The sequence below is a fragment of the Peromyscus leucopus genome, chromosome 16_21, assembly GCF_004664715.2.
Source record: "Peromyscus leucopus breed LL Stock chromosome 16_21, UCI_PerLeu_2.1, whole genome shotgun sequence".
Taxonomy (NCBI): Eukaryota; Metazoa; Chordata; class Mammalia; order Rodentia; family Cricetidae; genus Peromyscus; species Peromyscus leucopus.
In genome coordinates this window covers 5089923-5107446 of record NC_051084.1, presented here as the reverse complement: position 1 = coordinate 5107446, position 17524 = coordinate 5089923, and the positions used below count along the sequence as shown (strand labels likewise).

At 50.0% G+C, this 17524-nt stretch overlaps 1 protein-coding gene across 5 annotated transcripts in view; it reads left to right on the top strand.

The window, feature by feature from the left end:
• The window catches only part of Ccnd3 (cyclin D3), an 87975-nt gene that overhangs the window by 69207 nt on the left and 1244 nt on the right, over positions 1–17524 (top strand). For 2 of the 5 annotated variants that reach the window (XM_037199606.1, XM_037199608.1), the window contains exons 2-5: positions 2703–2770; positions 13879–14094; positions 16539–16698; positions 17158–17294. In XM_037199606.1, coding sequence (XP_037055501.1) covers positions 2703–2770; positions 13879–14094; positions 16539–16698; positions 17158–17294 — 581 coding nt within the window. Of the gene's footprint in view, positions 1–2702; positions 2771–11890; positions 13010–13261; positions 13557–13878; positions 14095–16538; positions 16699–17157; positions 17295–17524 lie in introns of those variants that run through there. The other 3 variants (XM_028887200.2, XM_028887201.2, XM_028887202.2) reach the window with 3 other exon arrangements.

Genomic DNA, 17524 nt, shown 5'->3' with positions numbered 1-17524 from the left:
AGATCATTTCCTCCAGGTCACACTTGAATAAGTAAGATGCAGAGGAGAATCAGACCCAAGGTAGCGTACCTGTATGGTCAATCACTTGTCTGAATCCCCCACAGAGGGAAAGGGACCATCGATTTGTTATGGAGACTGAAACACTTATTTGTGCTTCTTTCTCTGCGTTTGTGTGTGTGTGTGTGTGTGTGTGTGTGTGTGTGTGTGTGTGTGTGTGTGTATACAGGTGTGCCCATGGACACTCCCACCCTTGGGGGCCAGCCAAAGTCTTAATGAACTTCTACACAGTTAGAACAGCTGTAGGGCTTCACACTGGATCTTACACTTCCACTGTCAAATACATTTTTATGTACTTACCCACCACCAAAAATGAAAAGTCTGTAACAGAACTTGAGAATAGTCCTCTTTTATAACGTGTGCCCATTACCAGCTTTCAATTTTAGAAAAAAAAAATTGCAGTCCAACAAAGTAGTTCAGTGGATAAAGGTGCCTGCCACTGAGACTGAGAACTTGCATTCTAATCCTCAGAAACCATAGTGGAGCCCGACATGGCGCATGGCTTTAATCCCAGTACTCCCGAGGCAGAGCCAGGCGGATCTCTGTGAGTTCGAGGCCAGCCTGGGCTACAGAGTGAGTTCCAGGACAGCCAGGGTACAAGAGAAACCCTGTCTCGAAAAGAAAAAAGAAAAAAAGAACCCATAGTGGAAGGAGCAAACTGATCTCCCCACAGCTGTCCTTGGATGTCAGTGCCCTTGCTGTGCTCACAGCAACCCTCCCTGTCTCCCATACACTCAGTAAGAAGGAGGATTTTTTTTAAAATTAATGAAATGGAGGCTGAACATGGTGGCACATACCTGTAATCCCAGTGGGGGACTGAGGCAGGAGGACCAAAAGTTAGAGACCAGTCTGGGCTATATAGTCTCCGTGTCACAAGGGGGTGGGGAGGGAGACATGGACTGCAGACTGGATGGCTCAGTGATAACGACGCTCCCTGCAAGCCTGAAGACCCGAGTGGATCCCAGGACCCACAGGGTGGACGCGAAGAACTGATCCCCACAAGTTGTCCTCCGACCTCCATTGCCTCATGCACCCGCACGCATACACGTAAACACAAAATGAATAAATACTTGTTTTAATGAGCTGGGTGTGATGGTGCATACCTTCAACCCCAGCGCTCTGGAGGCAGAGGCCCAGGCCAGCAGATTCAAGGCCAGCCTGATTTAGAGAGAGAGTTAAAACAAAAAGTGAAGGCAAACTATTAAGAAGGAATCTAAAGTGTATCTTAATCCACACAGAACAATGTTTTTTTCTTTAAGATAAACCTGAGGCAGACATGGTGGAATGCTTGAGATCCAGAGCAGGAATACAGTTCGAACCCAGGAGGAGTTTGAGGCCTTGAGGTCAGCTTAGATGACACAGTGAGACGATTCAACACAGAACACACACACACACACACACACACACACACACACACACACACACACACAAGCTGGTCATGGTGGCACTTGGGAGTCAGAGGCAGGAATGAGGTCAGGAGTTTAGGGCCTTTCTTTCTTTCTTTCTTTCTTTCTTTCTTTCTTTCTTTCTTTCTTTCTTTCTTTCTTTCTTTCTTTCTTTAAAGATTTATGGAAGAGGGTGCAAGATCTTATTACAGATGCTTGTGAGCCACCATGTGGGTGCTGGGAATTGAACTCAGGACCTCTGGAAGAGCAGTTGGTGCTCTTAACCTCTGAGCCATCTCTCCAGCCCCCTAGGGTCATTCTTGATGTGTAGAGTTTTGGAACGAGCCTGGACTACAGAAGACTTCATTTAAAACACAAAAAGGTAAAGGAGATCTTGTCCTTTGCATTGTTCGTGGCCCAGAAATATCTTAGGTTTAATGGGGTCTCAATAAAGACTTACAGAATGAGTCAGAATGAAGAATACGTACTTCCTGAATGAGAATGAGTTGCTTGCAGAGGCTAAGTGAGTTTCAGCGAAGGTGTGAAATTGACTGACACATTAATTAATTAATTGATTAGAGATGGACATCTTAATGTGTAGCCCTGACTGGCCTGAACCTTGCTGTGTAGACCAGACTGGCCTTGAACTCACAGAGACCCACCTGCTTCCTCCTAAGTGCTAAAAGCATGAGCCACCACACCCTTCCCCTTTTAAATTTAAATTACATTTTTTTTTCTCTGCATAGAGATGTGTGGGTTCACAATTTCTATAGCATAGGTGGGAAGGCCAGAGGAGACCAATTGTTGGGGTCTCCCCTTCCACCACGTGAGTCCCAGGGACTGAACTCAGGTCTTCAGCCTTGGCAGCAAGCACCTTTACCCACTGGGCTATCTGGACAGTCTTGGATCTTTTTTTTTTTTTCTTTGTCTTTCCATTGTCATAACTTTGTAACACACGAATAACTAGTTTTAAATTAGAAAAGGAAATGACCACAAAACCTGCGATATGAGGGAACTTTGCATTAGACTGTACAAGTATGATTGATGGCTGGCTGAGACCAGGAAAGAAAGACTGTCTGTGCGGGGAATCACCTGAGCATCCACCTTCAGGCTCTTCCGACAGGCTAGGCCATTCTGCAGCTACTCTCACCTCTACCCAAGTTCCAAATCTTTGCGGACAAAGAGGACTTATTTATAGGAAACAATGAGAATAACTTAGAACAGCTATTAAGCTGCTGTCCCTGATCTTTTATTCTGCAGCCCTGAACACTTCTAGAAGTTGTGGACCAGCCAGACCTTCAGGAGGAGAAAGGCAGAGGACGGCAGGGGTGAGTGATAAGGCCCTAGGTGGGCTGGGTGCTGCGGAGGAGATAACATTGACTAGGCCAGCTGGGGCCTCGCAGAGGAGAACTTTAAAAGCCAGGCTGGCTGACTTATAAATTGACCCGATAAGCAGGTCCTTGGACTGGGATGAAAGAGGTGTCACTGAGAGATTAATCTGATGGCCGTGTGCCACCAGTTCAGGATCTTTCTGGGAGCAGTGTAAAGGTGGGGTGCTTTAGAAACTGGCAATAGCAACGGGGCCCAGCCTTTCAAACTTGGATTTTAAAAAACCCTTGAAATGCCTCTGCCACTTGAATGACATGTAGCTTCTTTGGAGTTCATCTTTCCTTAACCATAAGAATTCAGCCAGGTGGTGGAGGCACACACCTTTAATCCCAGCACTCGGGAGGCAGAGCCAGGCGGATCTCTGTGAGTTCGAAGCCAGCCTGGGCTACCAAGTGAGTCCCAGGAAAGGCGCAAAGCTACACAGAGAAACCCTGTCTCGAAAAACCAAAACCAAACCAAACCAAACCAAAACAAAACAAAACAAACATTCCCCCGCCCCAAAAGGAAGAATCCACTCACTCCTGGCTCAGTGGGTAAAGGCAGATGCTGCCAAGCCGGGGACATGAGATCAATCCCTGGGACCCACAGTTGTGGAAGGAGAGGACGGATTCCTGTTAAGTTGTCCCCTTACCTTCACATGAACATTGTAACATGTATGCCTTCTCCATAAATAAATAAATAGAATAAAAACATTTAAAAAATAAATGAAAAGACGTATTTATTTTATTTATTTTTCTGTTAGGAGCTGTTATTTATATATTGCAATAATTAGGGCTATCTCCTGGACCAAAATCAAAAAAATGTGTACTTTTCTGAGATAGAATATAAAGACTTCAAATAAATATCGGGTTTGCATGGGGCATGATCAGATCATGAGGTCGAGTTCCTGACGTCATCCCCTCTGCTCTGCTGTGAAGGAATTTATCTGATGGCAGGTTTGGAGGAATCTGCGGTCTGATGGGCCAGGATGCAGAGCATCATCCTGGTACCTGAGCAAGCAAGCAACCATTGGATCAGGAAATCAAAGCAAGGAAGAAATTCAAGATGGCACCAAGGCTTAAAGTGTGAGGATCTTGTTGGGTATGGTGGCTGCTCACACCATTAACCCCAACAGAGGCAGGCAGAGCTCTGTGAGTTCCAGGCCAGCCTGGTCTACAGAGAGCTCCATAGTGAGACCCTGTGTCTTAAACAAACACACAATACAAATAATACAAAAATAAGCCCAGAAGTATAATAACAATTTCATGCTGGCTCCAGTTAAAAAAGAAGAAAAACCGGATCTCTGTGAGTTCGAGGCCAGCCTGGGCTACAAAGCGAGTTCCAGGAAAAGGTGCAAAGCTGCACAGAGAAACCCTGTCTCGAAAAACCAAAAAAAAAAAAAAAAAAAAAAAAACAAGAAAAGAGAAGAACAATAAATCAACATGTAGTTTAGTAGAAAGTCAACTTAATCACGATATACTACTCCTTTTATTCATTTATTTTTTACTTTTTTTTTTTTTTTTTTAGAGCTAAGGACGGATCCCAGGGCCTTGTACTTGCTAGGCAAGCGCTCTACCACTGAGCTAAATCCCCAACCCCTATTTTTTTACTTTTTTGGGGGGATTGTTTGTTTTACTTTTGAGACAAAGTCTTACTATGTAGCCCTGGCTGGAACTCTCTTTGTAGAGCAGACTGACTTAAAACTCATGAATATGTGCCTGTCTCTTCAGTACTGGAATTGTAGGCTTAAAATTACATTAATTAGTTAGTTAACTAGTCGGGGGGTGCCATGATGTGAGTGTCGACCTCAGAGGATTAACTTGTGAGATTTGGTTCTCTCCTTCTATGATATGGGTCCCAGGGATTGAACTCAGGTCCTGAGCCTGGCAGCAAGTGTCCTTACTGCTAGGCCATCTCCACATCCCCAATGGCTGCAGTTTTTATAGATCACTGGGATTCATTTGCTGGTATCTTGGTTAGGGCTTGCATCCATGCCCTTACATGGATTTTTCTTTCCATATATCATTCTTGCTTCTTTTCCCTTTGTGCTGTGAGTGAACCTGGGATCTCCAACATGCTAGGCGGGTGTTCTACCAATGAGTTCTACCACAGCCCTGAGATTTTTTTTTTACTTTTTTTTTTTTTTTTTTTTGTTTTTTTGTTTTTCGAGACAGGGTTTCTCTGTGTAGCTTTGCGCCTTTTCCTGGAACTCACTTGGTAGTCCAGGCTGGCCTCGAACTCACAGAGATCCGCCTGGCTCTGCCTCCCAAGTGCTGGGATTAAAGGCGTGCGCCACCACCGCCCGCCTTTTTTTGACTTTTGAGTCAGGGTCTCATGTATCCCAGTCTTGTTTCAAACTCACTGTTAGAAGGTGACCTTGACTTTCTGATCCCCCTGCTCTCCTCCCAGGTGGAAACTACAGACATGAACTACTAGGCGCAGTTTACACAGCACTAGGGAATGTCACCCAGGGCTTCCTACATGCTGGACAAACACTCTATCAACTGAGCTCCATCCACAGCCTAAAACAGGATCTCGCTAAGTTGCCCAGGCAGGCTTTGAACTTGTAATATTTCTGCCCTAGCCCTACCTCCTAGCTGGATTTTGGGCATGTATGAAGATGCCTAGCTTCTCTTTGGATTTTGGAATTAATGCTACATTAAAAATGAGTTGAGAGCCAGGTGGTGGTGGCACACTTCTTTAATCCCCAGCACTCATAAGGCAGAGGCAGATGGATCTCTGAGTTCGAGGCTGCCCTAGTCTACAGAGTGAGTTCCAGGACAGCCAGGACTATACAGAGAAACCCCTTCTCTCAGCCCCTCACTGCTGAGGAGACAACTCAAGATGTAAAGTGCCAGCATGAACTGTGCAAGGGTGAGGACCTGAGTTTGAGTCCTCAGCTCCCGTGTAAAGCTGGATGTGGTGACAAGCGGCTGTAACCCCAGTGTGCCCGTGGAGAGATGAGAGGGAGAAAGGGAATTCCTGGAAGCTAGCCCAGGGCATATAAATAAGACAGACCTTGTCTTAACAGAGTAGAAGGCGAGAGCCTCTATATAAGACTTAAACAGATGTGTCGTGACACATTCCTGTACACACACATAAGTATGCACATACACATAATACAAACACACACAAAGATACAAGAAGAAGAGGAGGAGGAGCTAGGCAGGCCACCCAGGGAATGCCTGGGATGTCTTCCTAAAGTGGGGTGCTGGCCCCGGGCTTTACCTTCCTCTGGCCAGTACACTGTCACAGATGAGGACGGACTGGACCTAATGTGATGATGTGACCTTCTCCTTCCTGAGATATCTCAAGTTCTTCACACACACACACACACACACACACACACACACACACACACACGGCACCATAAAACAACTCACAGAAGTTGTTTCTCTTCTTCCACATACAGGTTTTGAGGATCAAACTCAGGCCATCAGGATTGGTGGCAAGCACTTTTATGGCATGAGTGAATTTGATGACTTTCAAATGACCTTGGGGGGAAAATCTAGGACCTGTGATGAGTATTTCACTAAAACTAAAGCTTGATGTTTAGACTAGGTCAATTGGCTGGGAAGCTCTGCCTGCCTTATTTCTGCCCCATCTTTCTCATCCTGGGGTACCTGCAACTGTGTCCAGGATTTATGTGGGTCTATCAGGCCATCTTGATTTCCTAACAAGTGCTCTTAACCACTGGCCCCAGAGTAGAGTTAATTAATTAATTAGTTAATTAAATAGTTTGTAGTCTGTCTTCCTTCCTTCCCTTCTTCCTTCCTGTCCTCTCCTCCCTCCCTCCCTCCCTCCCCCCTCTTCTCTTTTTTTTTTTTCTTTTCTTTTCTCAAGACAGGGTCTTATTATGTAGCTCTGGCTGTCCTGAATTCACTTTATAGACCAGGCTACCCTGGAACTCACAGATATCCGCCTGCCTTGGATCATAGGCGTGAGTAACTACACCCAACCTTTCTTTCTCCTTAAAATTACATTTATCTATTTATTCTCTTTCTCTCTCTCTCTCTCTCTCTCTCTCTCTCTCTCTCTCTGTGTGTGTGTGTGTGTGTGTGTTTCTGTCTCTCTCTCTGTTCGTCTGTCCATCTGTCTGTCTCTCTTTTCCTTTGAGATAGGGTCTCATGTAGCCCAGTCTGGCTTCAAACTCACTAAATAGCTGAAGATGATCTTGATCTTAAAACAAAATTAGATTTTTATTTTTTATTGTGTTCGTGCATGTGTGAGTGTTTGTGTGTCCATGGAGGCCAGATGCCTTGGATCCCATGAAGCTTGGTTCTGGGAATCAAACTCTGGTCCCCCAAAACAGCAAGAACTCTTTTTTGTTTGTTTGTTTTTTTTTCCGAGATAGGGTTTCTCTGTGTAGCCCCAACTGACCTGGAACTCAGAGATCTGCCTGCCTCTGCCTCTGAGTGTTGGGATTAAAGTTGAGCCCTTGTTTTTAAAGGCTAAATAACTATTCTTTTTTTTTTTTTTTTTTTTTTTTGCCCCATCTTTTCGAGACAGGGTTGCTCTGTGTAGCTTTGGAACCTGTTTTGGAACTCACTTTGTAGCCCAGGCTGGCCTCGAACTCTCAGAGATCCACTGCCTCTGCCTCCTGAGTGCTGGGATTAAAGGCGTGCACCACAACCGCCCGGCCTATTCTTCTTCTTTTATGGACTATTCTAGCTCATATTGGCTTGGAATTCACTCTATAGCCCAGGTTGGCCTTGAATTTGGGGAGATTCTCCTATTAGGATTCCATGTCTGTGCCAAGATGGCCAGCTTATGGTATTGTGTTTATTTCTCAATTTTTAAAAAAAACTATTTTACGAGTAGGGGTATTTTGCCTGGTGTATTTATGTGCACCACATACATGCCTGGTGCCTGTGGATGCCAGAGGAGAGCATCAGATCTCCTAGAACTAAAGTTACAGATGACCATATGAGTGCTGGGAATTGAACCTGGGGCCTCTGCAACAGCAGCAGGTGTTTTTAACCACTGAGCCATCTTTCCAGTTCCTTAATTTCTTAATTGTAATAAATGTTTGTAAAACAGTTATAAAAATGGGCCATAAGGGACACATGTTCTTGGCATACAGGAAGGCTTGGGTCCAGTTCTAGCTACTATTATTATATTGATGGTTGTAAATACCTGCACACATAGACAGGTTTGGCTTTCAAGTACCTTAATCACAACTAACTTTTTCCTTCCTGTGGGTCTGTGGATTGAACCTAGGGACCTCAAGAATTCTGGGCAAGTGCTTTACCACTGAGCAACACCCAGGCTCAGAGAAGGGTACTTTTGAGGGAGGGGAAGGGAAAGAGAGGTAGAAGGAGGGAGAGAGGGAGGGAGGGAGGGAGAGAGAGAGAGAGAGAGAGAGAGAGAGAGAGAGAGAGAGAGAATTGTTATTACAGAAACGACTTTTTCTTTTTTGGAGAGGAATTAGGAGGACAAGTTTCACTACTAGGTAGCCCAGGCTGGCCTTGAACCTACAGCAATCCTTCTGCTTCACTCATGAGTACTAGGATTATAGGTGTGGGCCACCACAGTTAATTTAGAAACTACTGCCTTTGCAAGTTCACTTTGCCCCAGATATGTGCAAGCGACTTTTGGCCCTTTGGTCTTCAAAACACCCCTGTAGGGTAGGGACCTTTGTTATTACCCAACTGGAGGAAAAGAGAAGCCGATAAAAGAGGACCAGTCTTTCCTCAGAGCCATGGGTGTGGACCCAGATTTTAAACTGAGAGGAGCTTTTGTGCACCTTCCTGTTTTGGGGTCATACCCCCTCATCTTAGCCAGACCTCGTTTGTCCCTCTGTCCCCGTCATCTCAGTGGGTCCGAAGGTAACTGTGAGGTGAGGGCCCTCACCCGTCACCTGGTTCCTCCTCCTGGGTCTCAGATGGAGACATTCCAGTGATAAAGAGGCGAGGGAGTGGGAGGAGGAAGGAGGCATGGTGTCCTTCTTCCTTGGGGCTCTCCCTGCGGCCTCTCACAGCTCATTCCGGCTCTCCTCTAATTTGCCATTCCATTGAGTAACTTCTGTAATTGGATGCACCTGGCCAGAAGCTCTTCGGTTACTCCCCTGCTCATTGCTCTGCCTTCTTATCTTTTCTCTTTTTGAGCAGAGTCTCCTGTAGCCCAGGATAGACTTGAATTTTGGATCTTCCTGCTTCCACCACCTGGGTGCTGAGATCGCCCGGTGTGTGCCACTTCCCCTGGCCTTGCCCCGTACTTCTTCCGTGCTGGGAATTGACTCTACAGTTTCATGCCAATCAGTCAAACCCTCTGCTCACTGAGGATGGGCTGCTCATCCCCAGCCCTTGTTTGCCGCTCGGTCTTCTCAGTCTTTGAGGGGCAGCGATGGTGAAGCATTGGGTGCACCTCTCAGGAGTCCTCCGAGGAGCCACCTGCTCCTTCAGCAGCCAGCCTTCAGCAGCCAGTCAGCTCCTTGGCTCTGAAGACCCGGACTGAGGGGCTCTTGAACAGCTATCCAAGAATACAAAGCAGCCTCAGGGACTCAGCTGTCTCTGGGTGCCCTTTCCCATTAAGAGACCAACAGGAATAAATCAATATCCACCCATGGGCCAGCCCAGGAGGCAAGAGAATGAGTGGTCGAGAGCTGGGCGGACAGGTGCTCCCCGGCCCCCACTGCTGAGCCTCCCTACTTTTCTAAATCAGAGTGTTTACCTTTTTCTATCCCCCCCCCTCGCTTCCAAATTCTTAAGCATGTGTTGCTCTGGGATTTCTCCCTGTTTTTTTTTTTTTTTTTTCTGAAGACACTCCCACCCCATTTCTACAGATGCTAATAGATCTCCATTGCTGATCCTAACTCAAAAGGCGTGGCTTTCTCTCTTCTCCCTCTTCCTGGCAGCTACCTTCCTTGTTTTTGTTTCAAACTCTAATATCATGGTCCTCAAGCTTTAAAATAAAATTAAAAAAAAACAAAAACAAAAACAAAAAAAAAATGGGGTTGCAGATGTAGCTCAATGGTGGAGTATACCTGCCTAGCATGTACCAAGTCCTGGCTTTGAACCCAGCATCTCTCTCCCTTTCCCCCTCCTGACCCATACCCCCCTCCAAGGGACTAGACTGCAGCCTGCTTCTACCACTTGGTAGCTATGTGACCTCTCGCTGGTTAGTCAACCAATCTGATGTATTAACACCCCAGCCCCTGTTAAAATGAGCAAAATAGTTAGGTGGTGGTGGCACACTCCTGTGATCCCAGCACTCGGAGGCAGAGGCAGGAGGATGTCCGAGTTTAAAGCCAGCTTTGTCTACAGAGTTTCAGGGCAGCCAGAGCTACACAGAGAAACCCTGTCTCAAACTCCCCCTCAAAAGGGAAGGGGTAAAACAATATACTTCCTGTAAGGATGTTGTGTAGATGAAATGATTCGTTACATCTCAGGTATGTGTAGTTCTGGATCATAGTACACAAACATGAAGACCTGTCGCTGTTGTGGGTGCTCACTGCAAGGTGCTGTATCCAGAGGACATGCAGCCATCCAGGACGTTATCTTTGCCCTTCAGGACAGGAAGTTTGGTGGTGCATGCCTGTAATCCCAAAATTTGAGAGGAAGAAGCAGTAGGATTTTTGCAAGCTGGAGGCTATCCTGCTCTTCATAGGTCAGAGCTACATAGTGAGACCTTGTCTCAAAAAAACTAACAAAATGTTAGTGTGGGTGGTGCACGCAATTGGAAGGTGATGGCAGAAGGGTCAAATCCAGCCTCAGTCATCCCGTAAGTTCAGAGCCAGCCTGGGTTACATAAGACCCTGTCTCACACCGGCCCGCCTCCGAATTGTTTAAGTGTACAGTTTGCAATATAAGCATGGTGGCACACACTTGTAATGCCAGCATTTGGGAAACCGAGACAAGGAGCCGCAAAGTTCAAGGTCAGTGTGGGGCTAGACGGTAAGACCCTGGAGAGGTGACCTTCTGTGAGCTAATCCCATCATGCCTCATTCTTCCCCTATGAGGATATGGTGGCCGATTCTAACCCCTTGCTCAGTGCCCAGCATGCAGATGGGCTCGTGCTTGTCCGATGTCCCCTGCCTGTGCTAGAGCTCACTTGGACAGAGCAGTGCCCGCGTGGTTCAGTCCCTGCCTTCCTTCTTTCCTCCTCTTCTCCTCCCTTCTTCTTTCCTGCCTTCCTTCTTTTCTTTTCTTCTTGTTTTTGAGACAGTCTCACTCTATAGCTCTGGCTGGCTTAGAACTCTCTGCTTAGACCAGGCTAGCTGTGAACTCAAAGAAGTCTGCCTGCCTCTGTCTCCAAAGTGCTGGGATCAAAGATGTGCGCCCCCACTCCCACCTCACCCCTCTACTTTTTCCTTTTTCTTTTTGAGTCTTCTGGTGTGACTCTGGCTGGCCTGGAATTCTCCACAGGCTTCCTGCCTCCTCCCAAGTGTTTGATCACAGGCATGTGCCATCATGTCCAATTCTGCAATTTGATGACTTTTGTTTTGTTTTGTTTTGTTTTGTTCAGAGGAGACAGGGTCTCATTCTAGTACAGGCTGGTCTGGAAATATACTGTAGTTTTCTCAGCCTCCGAAGTCCTGGTATTATAAACATAAGCAATCACTATATTATTATTTGGTTTGGTTGTCTTTTGTTTTTGAGATAGGATCTTATGCAGCCCAGGCTGGTTGCGAACTCATTAAATAACCAAAATGACCTTAGACTTTTTTTTTTTTTTAGTTTTTCTAGACAGGGTTTCTCTGTGTGGCTCTGGCTGTCCTGGAACTCACTCTGCAGACCAGGCTAGCTGCCTCTGCCTCCTGAATGCTGGGGATTAAAGGCGTGTGCCACCATTGCTGGGTCCAAATGGCTTTTAATATGCTGATTTTGACCAATACTGCTCATACTTAAGTGTTCCACAAATCTCAAAACAATGCAGTGTCTCATTCAGCAGTCCTGAGAAACTGCATTTCTTCTTTTGCTTTTCATTTTTCCCCCTCAAGACAGTGTTTCTCTGTGTAGCTTTGGAGCCTGTCCTGGAACTCGTTCTGTAGACCAGGCTGGCCTCGAACTCACAGAGATCTGCCTGCCTCTGTCTCCTGGGTGCTGGGATTAAAGGCATGTGCTACCACCGCCCGCTGCTTTACATTTTTTTTAAATTTGTGTGTGTGTGTGTCCCCCGCGCCCATGCGCGCGTACTCGCCGGGTGGGAAGCATGTTACAGTGATGGTGTGGAAGTCAGGACAACTTATGGGAGTTGATTCTTTTCTTCCACCATGTGGGTCATAGGGATCACACCCAGGTTGTCAGACTTGTGACATACTCCTTTACTTTCTGAGCCATCGAATCAGGCAGAAACTACATTTCTGGTCGGCTCCCAGATGCTGCTGCTGCAGGTCTGTCGAATTCATTTAGGTAGACAAGATTCTGGAGCCAGGTTTCCCGAAGGACTGACAGTGAGATCTTTGCAACTACTACTGTGCCTCACTTTCCTGGTATGCAAAATAAAGCCCAACTCGGTCCATCCCTGGAATGCACCTTAAGGCAGGAGTGACCCAACTATGCTGCTATTACCGCATCCCCTCGAGCAATGAAGTAGGGTGCACACGTGAATGAATGAATAAATCTGGCCACTAATTCTTTCCTGGGTAGCTGGAGTCACGACGGGGCCCATTGATGGGGAAGAACGCACCCTCCCAGAAAGTGCTCTCCACCCTCTTGGTCAGGAGGGCCCCGAGGGCCCGGAAGCCTGCAGGCGGGCGCTCAGCGGACCAATGGGGCTGCGGGGAAGGAGGGGCTAGCGCCCGCCAGCCCTTTCCGTCCGCGGCCCCGCCCCTTGGAACGTTGTGACGTCGGAGCATTCCACGGTTGCTACATCGTCGCGAGGGGCGGGGCGCCTGTCAGGGAAGCGGTGCGCGCGGGTGGCGGGCGGGCTGGGGCTTCTCCATACAGTGCCAGCGCCAGCGCCAGACCCGCCCGCACCCCGCGCTCTCCCTCGTGCGCGTCGCCTCTCCAAGGACTTGCCAGCACGCACTCCTGCTCTCTCCCGTGAGCCGTCGCAGGATGGAGCTGCTGTGTTGCGAGGGCACCCGGCACGCGCCCCGGGCCGGGCCCGACCCGCGGCTGCTGGGGGACCAGCGTGTCCTGCAGAGCTTGCTCCGCCTGGAGGACCGCTACGTGCCGCGAGCCTCCTACTTCCAGTGCGTGCAAAAGGAGATCAAGCCGCACATGCGGAAGATGCTGGCGTACTGGATGCTGGAGGTAAGGCCCGGACCGGTCCCTTCTCCACACCCCACCCCCACCTCCGGCTCAGGGCAGATCGAAGTTGCCCCGTTGAGGCATCACGATCCGGACCGCAATCTGCAAGATGCTTTGGCGGCCCAGACTTCAGGGGCCTGGTCTTTTCACACAGGCACCCTAGCCAGCTGCCTGTGCCCTGTCCCTTCCCTCTCCCCAATCCTTATCGGCTCCTTCTGTGACTGCCAGTCACTTGGCACTGTAACTAAACTTCACTTTGGGTCGGGAAAGCGGGCTAAGGGCCACTATTTCCCCTCTGGCTTTTCTTGGTGTCTCTGGCTTCCTTCCTCTCCCGGTGTTCTCGGAGAGCGCGTTTGGAAAACTCTGGACTCGACCGCCTTCGCCCCAGAACTGGTTCCTGTGTCTGTCGCGGGGTTCTGGCGGGGGAAGCTGGTGGGGGTGGCGCGCGCTCGGTTCCGGTCCACAGGGAAATGAAAAGTGCGGGAGACCGCGTCAGGAGTCCCCTCCCTTCCCCTTGGGAGTGTGTGTGCAGTGGGTGGTGGTAACGAGGGTAAGGTCCCAATTCTCTCTAGGTGACCCTTCCGTCCCCCTTACGCTCGCCGTGGGGGGAGGGGAGCCTGGAATCCTTCGTGAGCAAGGGCTCCTCTCCTTTACACCCCCTCCACTCCGGGGTGGGGAGGAGGCCATGCAGAGGAAGTGGGGGGGGTCACCTTGGGGAGGGCGCATCCTCCTCGGTTATTGATACTTGTGACTGTAAGTTTATCCCCCTCTCTGTTTATTTTTTTGCTCCACATTCCACTCTCCCTCCACCCCCCACGCTGCTGTGTTTCGCTTGGTCCTTCCCTAGTAATGACTCGTGCGCCGTCCCTCAGGTGTGTGAGGAGCAGCGCTGCGAGGAGGATGTCTTTCCTCTGGCCATGAACTACCTGGATCGCTACCTGTCCTGCGTGCCCACCCGAAAGGCGCAGCTGCAGCTCCTCGGTACGGTCTGCCTGTTGCTGGCCTCCAAGCTGCGCGAAACCACGCCCCTGACTATTGAGAAGCTTTGCATCTATACGGACCAAGCCGTGGCTCCCTGGCAGTTGCGGGTGCGTGTGGACCCCCCCTCCCTCTTTGCCCCCCGGCTCTCAACATACCGTCGCCCTATGTACTAGAAAAAGGACCGCGAGCTCACCCCTCACTCACCCACGCCCCGGGCCAGTTTTTTGGAAAAGAACTAGGGTGGGACAAAGGCCATGTAGTGAGTGTGGTAGTTGTGCTTCAGTTGCAGGCTTAAGAACTAAACGAACCCCCTTCCCCTGGCCGTAGTGAGGTTCCACTCCTAGCCCCGTCTTTCCCCCAGATAGCAACAAGTCCAATTGCCGGTCTATACACCAGTACTTGGCCTCTGGGTTTACACAGCCACCGTGAGTTATTTATTGGCAGCAGCAGGGCACGTCTGCACACCCCCACCGGAGTGGAATGTGCTTCACGTGGGGGAGGGGGCTGCCTTGCATGAGTCTTTATCCCCGGGTGGACTTTGTGATGGAAAAGCCTCCCAGAGCTGATTAAAGCCAGGCCCTGATTGCTGGAAGTGCTGAGGTGTTTTCATCCCTTTCCCTGCTAGCCCCAAAGACCGAGCCCCTTCCCCACCACCCTTCCTTGTCTTCTGAAAAACTGGAGCAGCTGCCCTGGGCCGGGGGAAGGATTTCTGCCTTTGCTGCTCAGCCAAAGGCCAGAGACAGACAGACAGGGAGCTGAGCTGCAGCTGCTTCCGACGTGATAATGATGCCGGTCCCCTGGCCCTCCCACTCAGACCAAGGGCTTTCATAACCCTGTGGGGAGCCTGCTGTCACTCCTGTGGTTTGGGAAGTGGCTCCTTGGGGCCCCTTGCTGGGAACTTGGGCTGGGCTCCTCCAGGCGGGGCAGAAATCGGTTGGGTTCTGCCCTGCCCCGGAGGAGTCAGGGAGGAGGTGGAGGAACTGCCTGGATCTGGAAGAGAGCATGAACATCATCTCCCACAGGGTCTGGGGGAGAGGGTGGGTGAGCTGGCACCTCCCTCCACCTTATTCTGTGGCTGGCCAAGCCTTCCCTGACCCTGAAAGGAGTCTCTGGGCCCCATCTCCTAGGGAGGAGGGCAGCAGGCAGACTAATGTGATTGGCTGGCTGGGAAGCTCGGGTACTGGGGCCCCTGACTGCTGTGAGTCGGGGAACTGGATTCCTCTTCCTGTCAAGCAGCTCTCACGGATGGGAGGCCGGAGTAGGGAATCTGGGAGGCCCCACAGCTCTTTGTGATGAATCTAGTAGTTTCCAGAGCCAGGGAGCAAGATGTTTTTGAGGGATTGGGGCAGGGAGGCAGGAGAGTTCCTCTTTGTGAAGAGATTAGGGTGGTCTACACGAGTGTGTATGGGGGGAGTTTTTCAGAATAGGCAAGTCCTTCTCCTCGAGGCCTGCGCTGTGAGTGGCCTGCGGTCAGAGTTGTGAGGGACCTCCAAGAACTCCAGCAGTCTCAGCCCTTGCACAGCAGAGGCTGAGGCCCAAGAAAGGAGGGGAAATTCCAACTGCACGGCAATGACCAGAACGCCTTAAAGCCAGGGGTGAGATGTATGCTGCCAGCCCTGATGTTCTGGAAGTTAGGGCTGGGCTTCTCGTGTCTGGATGTAGGGGAGGGTGGCCACCTTCCCTCAGTTGAGGACCTCACACACTCTAGTTGCCTCTTGCTCCCATGGAGGCTGGATGCTATTGGTTACCAGGACAAGCCTCTGTGCCTTATTTCTGGCTCTAGCCCAGTTTTTTTTTCTGTAGGGTTCCCTAAAAAACCTGGGACTGACACCTAGGTCATGGGACAAAGAGCGACAGCTGTTGCTGGGGTCCTGGAAGAGGTTGGGTGGGGCTGACATTTCTACCTCATTGAGGAGTCAAACCCATGAGTTCCTTCCTGAGATAAAACAATGAAGAAATCCTCATGTGTGCAACTCGGAAATGCATCTCAGGCCAGGACTGGGAACCCCAGACAAATGGGCTGGGCTTGGGGCTCCTAGCCTCCTTCTAAGACCTCCCATTGGTTATGTAGGCTTGGGCAGGTTCCTCAGGGGTCATCTGGATTCATCCTGTTTGGCTTGGCCTCCCTGTCTTGAGACAGGACCCACCCCTGATGTCCCACAAAGGGGCTGTGGGTGGGGTTGGGTAACCTCCCCTTTGAGGAACCTCAGGAGTGCCTTATGCTCATTCTGTCTCCTTAAGAGACCCGCCTGAAATGCAGGGATGGGGAGGGACGGGCTAGTGATGATAGCCCTCTTTCTGAAGTCCTTAGCTTAGGATCGGCTTCAACTCCCGCTGGCCTCAACCTCGGGAGGGCCAGGAGGGATGTCACGTCATTCCAGCAGCCAGTGATGATGAATGGGTGCCCAAGTAACCGCCCCCGGCTCTTGCCTGCCCTGACCCCCTCATTCCACGGTGCCAACCCCTGCAGCCAGAGGCAGAACTGTGGATCTTCTGCCAGCCTCACCCCTTTTGCCAGCCTCTGACTCCATGCTCATTCCCCAACCCCCAGGAATGGGAGGTGCTGGTCCTGGGCAAGCTCAAGTGGGACCTCGCTGCTGTGATCGCACACGATTTCCTGGCTCTGATTCTGCACCGCCTTTCTCTGCCCAGTGACCGACTGGCCTTGGTCAAAAAGCATGCTCAGACCTTTTTGGCCCTCTGTGCTACAGGTAAGAGCCTTGGACACATGCTTTTCCAATCTGAGGAAATCAGGATTTGAAGAAGTGGTAACCAGGAGATTGTTTCAATACTCAGAGCTATTTATATAGGATCTTGGTGACCCTGGGATGGAGATGAGGCACCGTACCATGAGAAGTGATTTGCCTAAGGTCTCCACCCCAGCGTTTTGGGCACTCTAGTTCCTGGCAAGGTCCAGCCTGGGTAGATGGAAATTTTGCTGTCCACTCATCTCAGAGAAGGTCGGGTGGGGTAGAGCGGTTCACTGATGGTGTGCATACCTCGGTCAACTGCCAGCACCATGCATACACACCGAGCCCTCCCCTTGGCTCTGAGACACCCCACCCACCACTGGGGGTTCCCAGTGTGCTGAATTCAAGCAACCTGGCGTGTTGTAACAGGGACTAGGAAGTTTAAGATCGCTCTTCTCATGGTCCCCTCTCTTTTACAAGATTACACCTTTGCAATGTATCCTCCATCCATGATCGCCACAGGCAGCATTGGGGCTGCCGTGCAAGGCCTGGGTGCCTGCTCCATGTCTGGCGATGAGCTCACAGAGTTGCTGGCGGGAATCACAGGCACCGAAGTGGTAAGTCTCAGGCCCCATTCACAAAAAGCAGTGCTATCCCCTGAGTCCCCAGAAGAGGGTGGCATCCACCCCCGCCCCTCACCCCAACTCCCAGTGTACAACCTTGCCTGCTTCTGTGGCCTTTTATCTCCTGCCTCTGGAGAGGACTGGGTGGGGTGAAGGGCACTTCATGGAGCTGCCCCTCTCTTGCCAGGGGCGGGGGACTTGGTGTCAGATGCAGGGCTGCTCTC